The 13041-nt window shown below is 41.3% G+C and overlaps 1 protein-coding gene across 1 annotated transcript in view; it reads left to right on the top strand.

The window, feature by feature from the left end:
- WNK2 (WNK lysine deficient protein kinase 2) overlaps positions 1-11154 on the top strand; it is a 151721-nt gene extending 140567 nt beyond the window's left edge. The window contains exon 29 of the mRNA XM_024741334.1: positions 10819-11154. Within this exon, the coding sequence (XP_024597102.1) occupies positions 10819-11154 (336 nt within the window). The remainder of the gene's footprint in view (positions 1-10818) is intronic.
- Positions 11155-13041: the final 1887 nt, after the last annotated feature.

Below are 13041 nucleotides of genomic sequence, written 5' to 3'. Positions count from 1 at the left end.
CTTTGGTTAATCCTGCCTGGGACTCTCTGCATTTCCTGGACTTAAGTGAGTGTTTTCTTTCTCATGTTAGGGAAGTTTTCAGCTATTATCTCTTCAAATATTTTCTCAGGCCCTTTCTCTCTCTCCTCTCCTTTTGGGACCCCTATAATGTGAATGTTAGTGAATTTAATTTTGTCCCAGAGGTCTCCTAAACTGTCTTCATTTCTTTTCATTCTTCTTTCTTTATTCTGTTCTGCAGCAGTGATTTCCCCCTTTCTGTCTTCCAGCTCACTTATTCGTTCTTCTGCATCATTTATTCTGCTATTGATTCCTTCTGGTATATTTTTCATTTCAATTATTGTATTCTTCAACTCTGGTTGTTCTCTATATTTTCTAATTCTTTATTAAAAATTTCTTGTATTTTCTCACACTGCATCCATTCTTTTTCTGAGATCTTGGATCATCTTTACTATCATTATGCTGAATTCTTTCTCTGGTAGATTGCCTGTCTCTACTTTGCTTAGTTGTTCTTTGGGGTTTTATCTTGTTTGTTTGTCTGGAACAAATTCCTGTATTTGCAGACTCAGACTTCTGCAGGCTACCTGATTGTAGTAGTCTTGTTTCTGGTGTCTGCCCCGGTGGGTGAGGCTGGTATAGACGCTTGTGCAGGTCTCCTAGTGGGAGGGTCTGGTGCCTGCCTACTGGTGGGTGGAGCTGGATCTTGGCCCTTTGGTGGGCCGATGGGCAGAACCGTGTCAAGGGATGTGTCTAGAGGTGGCTGTGGGCTCAAGAAGTCTTTAGGCAGCCTGTCTGCTGATGGGTAGGGCTGTTGTTTGGCCTGAGGCGTCCCAGTACTGGAGACTACAGGCTGTTGGGTGGGGCCAGGTCTTGGTGCTGATGACCCAAGCAAGATGTCTGCCTCCTTGAGAGTTCATGTAGCTGCACACTCCCTGAAATCTCCACCACCCATGTCCACATCCCAAGGGAGAGCCACAGCCACAACCCCCTCCCCAGGAGATCCTCCAAGACCAGCATGTAGGTCCAGCCTAGGCTCCTGTGAAGTCACTGCCTTTGCCCTGGGTCCCAGTACATGCGAGACCTTGTGTGCACCCTCCAAGAGTGGAGTCTCTGCTTCCCCTAGTACTGTGGAGCTCCTGCAATCAAGCCTTCCTGGCCTTCAAAGCCAAATGTCTCTGGGGCTCCTCCCTCTGATGTCAGACCCCCAGCTGGGGAACCTAACGTGGAGCTCAGAACTCTAACTCCTGTGGGAGAACTTCTGCAATATAATAGTTCTCCAGTTTGTGGATTGCCCACCCAGGGTAATGGGATTTGATTATATTGTGAGTGTGCCCCTCCTACCATCTTGTTGTGGTTCCTTCTTTATATCTTTGGATGTAGAATATCTCTTTTGGCAGCTTCCAGTCTTTTTTATCGATGGCTGTTCAGCAGTTAGTTGTGGTTTTGTTGTGAGGTAAGCCCAAGCTCCTTCCACTGTACCATCTTGGATCAGCTCTCAGGAGTTTATTTTCCCATCATTTCACTTTCTTTTTCTTTTTTTAAAGAATTTTTAATTGAAATACAGTTGATTTAAACTATTTTATTAGTTTCACGTGTACAACATAGTTATTCAGTATTTTTATAGATGTACATCATTAAAGTTATTATAAAATGTTGGCTGTATTTCCTGTGCTGTATAATATATCCTCGTAGCTTATTTATTTTATACCTATTAGTTTGTACCTCTTAGTCCCCTACCACTATCTTGCCCCTCCCTCCCTCCAGCTTCCTACTGGTAACCACTAGTTTGTTTTCTATATATCTGTGAATCTATATGTTTTGTTATATTCGTTTATTTTATTTTTTAGATTCCACATATAACTGATCATATACAATATTTTTCTTTCTCTGATTTATTTCACTAAGCATAATACTCTCCAGATCCATCCATGTTGATGCAAATGGCAAAATTTCATTTTTTATGGCTGAGTAATATTCCATTATATATGTAACCCACATTTTCTTTATCCATTCATCTGTTGCTTAGGTTGTTTCCATATCTTGGCTATTGTACATGAAGCTGCTGTGATCACTGTATCTTTTCAAATTAGTGTTTTCATTTTCTATGGATATATACCCAGGAAAGTAATTGCTGGATCATATGGTGGTTCTATTTTCAGTTTTTTGAAGAACCTCCATAATGTTTTCCATAGTGGCTGCACCAATTTGCATTCCCGTCCGCAGTGTACTAGGGTAACCTTTTCTCCATATCCTTGCCAACATTTGTTATTGGTGGTCTTTTTGATGATAGCTATTCTGACAGGTGTGAGGTGATACTTCCTTGTGGTTTTGATTTACATTTCTCTGATTACCAATGTTGAGAATCTTTTCATGTGCCCTTTGGCCATGTGTATGTCTTCTTTGAGAAATATCTATTGAAGTCTTCTGCCCATTTTTTAATCAGGTTGTTTGTTTTTTTGATATTGAATTATATGAGCTGTTTATGTATTTTGGATATTCACCCCTTATCAGTCATATCACTTGCAAATATTTTCTCACTCTCGATAATAGGTTGTCTTTTCTTTTTGTCGAAGGTTTCTTTAGCTGTGCAAAAGCTTTTAAGTTTAATTAGGTCCCATGTTTGGTTTTGCTTTTGTTTCATTTGCCTTAGGAGACAGAGCCAAAAAAATATTCCTTTGATTTATGTCAAAGAGTGTTCTGCCTAAATTTTCCTCAAGTAGTTTTATGGGTTTCAGTCTTATTTAAGATATTAATTCATTTCGAGTTTATTTTTTTATATGGTGTTAGAGAATGTTCTAATTTTATTCTTTTACATGTAGTTGTCCAGTTTTCCCAGCACCACTTACTGAAGAGACTGCCTTTTCCCCATTGTATATTCTTGCCTCCTTTGTTGTAGATTAATTGACCATAAGTTTATGGGTTTTGGGAGGGGCTGTTCATTCTGTTCCATTATGTATGTTTCTGTTTTTGTGTCAGTACCATGCTCTTTGGATTACTGTACCTATGTAGTATAATGTGAAGTTGGGGAGTGTGATACCTCCAGCTTTGTTCTTTTTTCTCAAGATTGGTTTGGTAATTGGGAGCCTTTTTGGTTCCATATAAATTTTAGGATTATTTGTTCTAGTTTTGTGGAAAATGTCATGGGTAATTTGATAGGGATTGAATCAAATCTGTAGATTGCTTTGGGTAGTATGGCCATTTTAACAGTATTAATTCTTCCAATTCAGGAACATGGAATATCTTTTCTATTTGTTTGTGTCATCTTAAATATCCTTCATCAATGTTTTAGAGTCTTCAGGTTATAGATCTTTCACCTCCTTGGTTAAGTTTATTCCTAGGTATTTTATTCTCTTTGATGCAATTTTAAATGCGATTGTTTTATTGTTTTCTCTTTCTGATAGTTGATTATTAATGTTTAGAAAACCAATAGATTTCTGTATGTCAATCTTGTATCCTGCAACTTTACTGAATTCATTTATTAGTTCTCATAGTTTTTTGATGGAACTTCAGAATTTTCTGAGTATAACATCATGTCATCTGCAAATAGTGACATTTTTACTTCTTCCTTTCCAATTTGGATGCCTTTTATTTCTTTTTCTTGTCTGACTGCTGTGGCTAGGACTTCCAGTACTACTTCTCAGTGGCGAGAGTGGGCATCCTTGTTTTGTTCCTGATTTTAGAGGAAAAGTTTTGGCTTTTCACTGTTGAGTGTGATGTTAGCTGTGGGTTTGTCATAAATGGCCTTTATTATGTTGAAATATGTTTCCTCTATACCAACTTTGATGCAAGTCTTTATCATGAATGGAAGTTGAATTTTGTCAAATGCTTTTTCTGTGTCTATTGAAATGATAATGTGATTTTTATCCTTCCTTTTGTTAATGTGGTGTATCACACTGATTGACTTGTGGATATCGAACTGTCCTTGAATCTGTGGAATAAATGCCACTTGATCATGGTGTATTATCCTTTTTATATATTATTGAATTTGGTTTGCCAATATTTTTTGAGGATTTTTGCATCTATATTCATCACAGATATTGACTAGTAATTTTCTTTTCTCTGTAATGTCTTTTTCTAGATTTGGTATCAGTATAATGGTGGGCTCGTAGAATGAATTTGGGGGTGTTCCCTCCTCTTCATTTTGTTGGAATAGTTTGTTACACTGGGTATTAGCTGTTCTGTAACAATAGTTTGTTACACTAGGTATTAGCTCTTCACTAGGTATTACTTGTGCTAACTTGGGCTTTGTTCTTTTTCTAATTCATTTAGATGGAGGATAGGTTGTTTATCTGAGATTTTTCTTGTATACTCAGGTATGCATGTATTATTATAATCTTCCCTCTTATATTTGCTTCTGCTGCGTCCTGTAGATTGTGCAAAGTTGCGGTTTTTTTCATTTGTCTCGTTTTTTTCTGATTTCCTCTTTGATTTTTTCATTCATCCATTGTTTCTTTTATTAACATGTCGTTTAGTCTCCATGTGTTTGTGCTTTTCCCATTTTTCTTCCAGTACTTGGTTTCTAGTTTCATACTGTTGTGGTTGAAAAAAAAAGCTTGATGTAATTTCAGTTCTCTTCTATTTATTGAGACTTGTTTTTTGGCCTGGCATGTGATCTATCCTAGAGAACATTCCACGTGCACTTGAAAAGAATGTGTATTCTGCTGTTTTTGGATGGAATGTCCTATATATATTTATTAAGTCCAATTTGTCTAATGTGTCATTTAAGACCAATATTTCATTATAGTCTCCAACTATTATTCTATTATTGTCAGTGTCTCCTTTTTATGTCTTAATATTTGCTTTCCATATTTAGTTGCACCTATATGAAGTGCATACATATTAATAAATGTATATTCTCTTCTTGTATTGATCACTATATCATTATATAATATCCTTCTTTGTCTTTTTTGTAGACTTTTTTTTTAAAGTCTAATTTGCACGATATTAGTATTGCTACCAGCTCTCTTGTCGTTTTCATTTCCATGAAATAGCTCCTTCCATCCCTTCACTTTTAGTCTGTGTGTCTTTAATTCTAAAGAGAGTCTCTTGCACATAGATGGGTCTTGTTTTTTATCCAGTCATCCACTCTGTGTCATTTGATTGGAACATTTAGTCCATTGACATTTAAAGTAATTCTATATAGGTATGTACTTAACTGCCATTTGTTACTTGTTTTCTGGTTGTTTTTATCATTCTATATTCTTTTCTTCTTCTTTTAGTTTCTTCCCTTGTGGTTTGATTATTTTCTTTATCAAATCATGGCATGCTTGTGTTACTTTCTCCCTATTTTTGTGTATCTATTGTAGGATTTTGATTTGTGGTTACCTTGGGTTTCATATACGTTGACCTATGTATCTGCTTGTTTTAAACTGGTAGTTATTTAAGTTCAAACACATTCTAAAGGATCTACATTTTTTTACTCCCCTCCCATACATTTTATGTATTTGATGTCATATTTTACATCTTCATGTTTATCCCTTAACTGTTGATTGTGGTTATAGTTTATTTTCCAATTTTTGTCTTTTAATCTTTGTACTAGCTTATGTTAAGTGATTGATCCACAGCCTTTGCTATATATTTGCCTTTACTTGTGGGGTTTTTCCTTTCCTATAAATCCTTACATCTTGTTGTAGCCTTTTTTTTCCCACTTGGAGAAGACCATTTAAGACTTCTTTTAGGGTTAGTTTAAGTATTGATGACTCTTTTAGTTATTTCTTATTTGAGAAGTTCTTTATCTCACTTCTAATTCTGAATGATAATCTTGCTGGGTAGATTGTCCTAGGTTGTAGATTCTTCCCTTTGAGCACTATAAATATGTCATGCCATTCCCTTCTGGCCTGCAAAGTTTGTGCAGAAAAATCAGCTGATAGACTTATGGGTGTTCCTTTGTACGTGACTCTTTGCTTTTCTCTTGCTACCTTTAAATTCTCTCCTTATCTCTAACTTTTACCATTTTAATTATGATACATCTTGGTCTGTGTCTCTTTCAGTTCATCTTGTTTGGGATACTCTGTGTACCTGGGTATCTGTTTCCTTCTCCAGGTTCAGGAAGTTTTCAGCCATAATTTCATCAAATACATTTTCAACTCTCTTCTCCTTCTGGAACCCTTATAATGTGAAGGTTAGCATGGTTGATGTTGTCTCAGAGGTCCCTTAAACTGTTCTCATATTTTAAAAATTTGTTTCTCTTTTTACTGTTTTGATTGGGTGATTTCCATTATTCTATCTTCCAGATCACTTATGCATTCTTCTCTATTACATATTACCGTCTGTTAATTCCTTCTAGTGTGTTTTTCATTTTAGTTATTTCACTCTTCAGTTCTGACTGGTTTTTATATTTTCTAGTTCCGTGTTAAAATTCTCTCTGTCCTCATCTATTCTTTTCCCTAGTTCAGTTAGTATTCTTACTACTAATGCTTTGAACTCTTTATCTGGTAAATTTTCTCTCTTTCATTAGTTGTTTTTTCAGAGTTTTTTCTTTGTTTTTTCGTTTTAAAGACATTCCTTTGTTTTCTCATTTTGCTTAATGTTTCTTATCTCTATAAAATTAGGTGAAACAGTTACCTATCTCGGTCTTGAAGGGTTGTACTTGTGTGGGAGCATCTCTATGCAGTCTGCACGTGTTCAGTAGTTTCGGTGCGAGAGCTGGATCTGAAGTGAGCATGGGTCATGTCTTCCCCCAGGATATGCTGTCTGGTATCAATTTGGTGGGTGGTGGGGCTGGGGATGGAGGGGCTAGAGCCAGAGCCATGGGTGAGCTGAAGCTTCTTCTATGCTGAGTCGTCATCACTACCCTATCAGGGGTGGGGTCTCATCCCAAGGTGCTGAAGCAGGGGTGGGGTCCGAGCTGGCTCCTTTCCCTCTAAGTGTGCTCTCTCCCCTCTCCCAGCAATGACACGTTTGCTCCAGGGGGCACAGTGCTGGAGCAAAAGGGCTGCAGTGGGCACCTCGTGTGGGCCAGGGTGTACACTGGGACAATCCCAGAATGCTAGTCAGCTCCATACAGCTCCTGATCTGCTGCCTCTGTGAGTGCCAGCAAAGGCTGCCCTTGCCCCATTTATATACAGTGTTGGGTCTGAGTCAGTTCCATCCCCAACTGCACACTTTCCTCAGCAATGGCAGCCTTCAACCTAGTGGGAAGCTCTTCAGAGGTAGATGAGCTGGATGCATGCTAGGTGGTTTCATGAAACCATCCGGAATTCTGGGGCAGTTTTCATCTCCATTCTACACCTCATTCCTGGGAGCAAGCAAGCTTGTGTCACGAGCCAGGTCTAGGTTTCTCACAGCCCTCCTCGAAGTCCTATTAGTTTTCAAACCAGTAAGAAGACTTGTCTCCTTCTGGAACCCCTGTAATGTGAATGTCAGCATGTTGGACGCCAGGGCTGGGGTACCCAATATGTGGTTCAAACCACTCAGTCCCCAGGGAGGATCTCCTAGTGGTGATATCCCCCTCTTCTTCTGTGGGCCTGGGTCCCAACCTGATAGCTCTTTTCCCTTCTTATCTGACTCGTGTGGATCTTTCTTTTACAACTTTTGTTTTAGAAGAATATTTCTGTCCATTTCCAGTTTGTTTTCAGAGAGAATTGTTCTACTTTATGGATGTATTTTTGATGTGTTCTTGGGGGGAAGTGAGCTCAGCACCTTCCTACTCTGCCATCTTTTTTTTTTTTTTTACGGTACGCAGGCCTCTCACTGTTGTGGCCTCTCCCATTGCAGAGCACAGGCTCCGGACACGCAGGCTCAGCGGCCATGGCTCACAGGCCCAGCTGCTCTGCGGCATGTGGGATCTTCCCGGACTGGGGCACGAACCCGCGTCCCCTGCATCGGCAGGCGGACTCTCAACCACTGCGCCACCAGGGAAGCCCCTACTCTGCCATCTTGATCTCCTGTCCTCCATCCTTTTACTTTCAACCTCTTTGTGTGTTTGTATCTAAAGTGTGTGTTTTGTAGATAGCATATAGATTAATTATGCTTTTTTATCTACTCTGCCAATCTTTGCCTATTAATTGGAGAGTTCAGTCCATTTACATTTAAAGTAATTATGGTTAATAAAGGACTTCTGCTGGTTTAACTATTTATTTTTCTGTATGTCCTACAGGTTTTTATCCCCTCCCCCCCCCGCTTTTTTTTACTTTTCTGCACACGTTTTTGTTATTTTCGTATTGGTTACCTTAGGGATTACAATTAAAATCTTAACCTTATAACAACCTAGTTTGAGTAATACCAACTTTGTTTCAACACTCTCCTCATATATGTCTCCATCCCTCCTCCTTTGTGTTGTTTTTGCACAAATTGCATCTTTATACATTGTGTGCCCATTCATACAGATTTATAATCTAATGCATTCTTTTAAATCATATAGGGGACAAAAGGAATTAAAACCAAAAGTACAATAGTGTTGGCTTACGTATTTAGCTGTGTAGTTGCTTTCTTTATTTCGTCTCATGGCTTTGAGTTACTGTCTATTATCCTTTCATTTCAGCCTGAAATGAAAGTTCTTCTTTTAGCATTTCTTGTGGGGCATATCTTTTAGTAACAACCTGCCTTAGTTTTTGTTTATCCAGAAGTCTTAATTTCTCCTTCATCGTGAAGGTTCATTTTGCTGGTTGTAGAATCTTGGTTGACAGTCTTTTCTTTCGCTACTTCAAGTATTTTTTCCTGTCCTTCACTTTCGCTTCTTCCTGATAGGCTCTGTATACTTTTCTTTTCTTCATTCTTTTTTTTTTATTCTTTCTGTTTCTCAGACTTGATAATTTCAATTCTGTGGTCTCAAGTTTGCTGATTCTTTATTCTTCCTGCTCAAATCTGCTTTTGAGCTTCTCTAGTGGAATTTAAATTTCAGTTATTATACCTTTTAACTCTAATATTTCAGCTCTAATATTTGGTTCCTTTTATAACTTCTGTCACTTTATTGATATTCTCATGTTGTTGATGAATCATTTTCCTGGTTTTCTTTTTGTCTATGGTTTCCTCTAACTCTTTGAACATATTTAAAGCAGTTGATTTAAAGTCTTTATTTTGTAAGTGCAATGTTTAGACTTCTTCAGGGACATTTTCTATTAATGAATTTTCTCTCTGTATGGATCATACTTTTCATTTTCTTTGCAAAGATTTTGTGATTTCTTGTTGAAAACTGGACATCTGAATATTATAAGTGATAACTCTGGAAAACAGATTCTCTCCTTCCCCAGCATTTGCTGGTTTTGTTTGCTGAAGCCTTAGCTAGTGGTTACTTTCTTTTTTCAAATTATATTCCATTATAGGTTATTACAAAATATTGGGTGTAATTCCCTGTGTTATACAGTAAATCCTTGTTGCTTATCTATTTTATGTATAGTTTGTTAATACTTCTAATTTGTCCCTTCCCAAGAATTTCTTGATTTTTCTAGGTCTTTAATAGTTCCACCTACATTTTAGAAACAGCTTGTATATTCCTACAAAATAGCCTTATGGGACTTTGATTCCAATTGTATCGCATCTGTTAAGCATCTGGGTAAGATTTGACACATTAACAGTAGTGAGTCTTTCTATAAACATGGCATTGCTTTGTTTATGTCTTTTTCATTTTCTCTCAGCAAAGTTTTATAGTTTTCAGTGTAAAGGTGTTACACAGCTTTCATTAAATTTACCCTGAGATAGTTGACATTTTGGAATGTGGTTGTAAATTTTATTGCTTTAAAATTTCCCTTTACAGTTATATGTTGGTAGTATATAGAAATATGGTTGTTTTCTGTTCCTTGTAGCCTGCAATCTTGCTAAATGTGCTTTTTAGTTCTAGAAATTGGTTTGTCTGCTCTTTGGGGTTTTCTCCATACACGATCTTGTCATCTGCAAATGAGGATGGTTTTCCTTTCTCTTTTCTAGTCTGTGCCCCTTATTCCTTTTCTTTTATTGGCTGGAACTTTCCACACAGTGTTGGCCAGGGACAGGGGGATCCTTGGGTGAAGTACATTTGGCATTTCACCATCGGCACAGGGTTGGCTGTGGGTTCTGCAGAGGCCCTTCCAGATGGAGGAGGCACCCTCCAGCTTCAGCAGCTGTGCTTACCATGAAGCAGGGTGGAACTCCTCAGACACTCTCCCTGCATCTGTGGGGAGCATCACGTGGAATTCTCCCTTGGGATGTAACTGTGGTGAGATGCAGTGATTTCTACTGGGACATCATTGCATTCCTGGGGCAAACCTCACTTGGCTCTGATGTTTTATCTTGTTTTATAGTTGCTTGGTCAGATCTGCCAACATTTTGTCTAGACAGTTTGAAGGCTGTTGGGCCCTACCCTGTTTTCTTGCAGTAGCCTCATCAGGTTTCTGCATCACGGCCATGCTGGCCTCACCAGCCATCACAGCTCATTTCCCAGTCCTTGTGCTGCTTCTCCTGTGGGGTTATATCTGAGGTGCAGAGAGCAGAAGGGCTGCCCTGCCACTGACTCTGGATCTCTGGGCACACAACCCTGCACAGCTCCCAGCTGTTCTGGTCCTGCCATAATGGCACTGACCAATCAAGCAGGAGGCCTTGGGTTGGAGTGTGTGGTCCCCTTAGTGCGACTTCAGGGTTCATGTCCTGAGGGGTCTGCTTTGAAGCCCACTCTGGCCTGTGGACAGTCGGGGCATGTGGCCCAGAGGTGGGCAGGCTGCAGCTCTGTGGAAGGAGGGAGGGACGGCGGCTGCCTCCCAGCTGCGTACTTCCACTCTGGCATCAGCCATTAAAGGTGCCCCATGTCAGGTCCTGAGACCACCCTCTCCTGAGGATGGAGAAACTGTGGGGACCCCCAAGGCCACTGAGGGAGGCTAGCTGATTGAAGCCACGTTTCTTGTCTTGTAGATGAACACGTCTCGAACAGCAGTGGGGATGCCATGTCTGGCCCCGGCACCCAGCCCTCTACCCACCGCGGTCATTCCTGGAGCTGCTTCAGCCCAGCCTGTGCCCATGCCAGGTACTGCTCTCTCCTGCTTTCCAGCCCCACCCTATGCACTGCCTTTGGGCCAGTGTGGAAGCCTGATCCCAGCTCCAGTGTCCTGGGGGCCCTGGGCAGCCCAAGCAGGCAGCTGGAGCCTCAATGAGGGGCCAGGCTTGGGTGCAACAGGCACGCCAGCACTACCCATGTACTTGTGGCCACCTATGGTCAGCATGCCTGGCCCCAGGCTGCGGATCACATAGCTCCTCTGTCTCACCACTTGCCAAGTGGAACATACTGAACTGAATAGCCCAGAGGAGTCAGGTTGTGGTTTGGCCTCCAAGTCCTGCCCCGCCTGCCCATGGGTGCCCAGCCAGGGCGGCAGTCCTTGCTTTCTTTATTGCTGCAGACCTTGTTCCCTCTTAGTTTCCTGTGGTCCACACTTGCTGTCTTTGCACTCACTTCCTGTACTTGAGTTGATGGTTAGAACATTGTAATCACCCTGCAGAAGTACAGTGCCTTGAATTCCAGCTTTTCCATTCCCTGATGGAAAGAGATGTTTTAAAAGATCATGTATCAGAAAAGATGTATTTCATTTACAGTTGGCTTGTGTATTGATATCTCTATTTCCCTTGTTAAGTTGCAGAGACATGAATGGTTTGAAAATCTGAAGCTAAAGTCTGATCTTGACTTTTCTGTTGTACGTGCTTTAAAAGAAATTGAACTAGTGACCTTGAATATTGAAGAGTTGCAAATGCTAGAAGAGTTCTGCTTTGTACTCGTAAAACAAGGTCTCTCCAGCTGTATGGTCATAGATAGCAAACAAATGGACACACTCCCTCAACTGCAGTGCCACGGGCACTGCCAGCAAACTGCCCAGGGATGCATGGTTATTGGGGCAGTGCATTGCTACTGGTAGTTGGTCTCTTAGTCAGGAATGTTAGCATCTGTGTTTGGCTCTGTGGAACCTGCTGTAAAGCGCTAGGTAAGCAGACACGCCCTCATGACCCAAAGCCCGCAGGGCTGCTGTGAGTGTGGGGGAGGTACAAGTGTGTGTCTGGTGCAGGAGCACAGGCAGGCCGCCTGCTTTGCAGAGACAGTGGACCCCTTCTGCTCTGGGGGCCTGCCAACTCTCCTACTGACCTGCCTTCCTTTTCTGTCATTTGCACTGAGGCCTGTGGCCACTTGGGCCTAGCTTTGCCATGTGTTCACAGGCTGTTCCACCCACCTCTGGCCTCCAGACTTCTCCAGGCACTGAGGTTGCCCTGCTAGGGGTGGGAGTGTTCCTCTCCTGGAAATTTCAGTGGGGCTCATCCCAGACAGGCACCAAACAGCCCAGGGTGGGAGCTGAAGGCCCTGCTTCTCACTGACCAAGATATTTCCCATTTCCCACTGGGGGGCCACTGGTTGGGCTGCCCAGCTGTGAATTGTATAGTTCTGCTGTACTTTGGGACTTTACTAGGACTGGCTGAATTATTTTGATTTAAATATATTATTCCATCAATTCAGTTAGAATTGAATTTTCTAGGTGATTATACAGACTCTTCTGCCAGGCCGTGACACTATAGTAAGAGATTTCTGTTCTCTATAATGTGCCCCTTGGTCCTTGGGTTGAGAATTATGTGCGCCTGGTTCCTGAGGGTGGTGGAAGCCGCCCTCTTCCCGCTCCCCTTGCTGTACCAGACATGTGGTTTGGAGTCCTGGCCTTGAATGTGAACGGTCAGTGGCACAGACTCCCCAAGAGATTGTATATTTGAAGGAGAAAAATAAACATTTTTGCTTGAAAACAGTGTGGAACAACATCTTTTTCTTATCTTCTGTCCACGTAAAAGCTGAACAGCCAGTCTCAAAGGGAGCATGGGGTGGGTAGCCCTGGCAGGCAGCACTGCCCTGTCCTGACAGTTTCACTCTCAGCTCCATGCCTGCTGTCAACACCTTGCCCAGGAGGCCGGGGTGGCCATGAGGGGCCTGGGGGCTGAGTGGCAGGTACTTTCTTCCTGGCAGGAGCTGGGTGTGATTGACGCTGCGCCGACATGGCTCAGAGGACGAGAGTGGGCTGTTGGGCGGGAACCCCATGCCAGCTTTGTGGCTTCGGGCCTAGGTTGGCTTGTTCACTCGGCTTTCAAACTCTGAGTTTGAACTGCATTTAG

The sequence above is a fragment of the Neophocaena asiaeorientalis genome, unplaced genomic scaffold, assembly GCF_003031525.2.
Source record: "Neophocaena asiaeorientalis asiaeorientalis breed wild unplaced genomic scaffold, Neophocaena_asiaeorientalis_V1.1 scaffold558, whole genome shotgun sequence".
Classification (NCBI taxonomy): Eukaryota; Metazoa; Chordata; class Mammalia; order Artiodactyla; family Phocoenidae; genus Neophocaena; species Neophocaena asiaeorientalis.
This window is presented reverse-complemented; position numbering and strand designations above follow the sequence as displayed.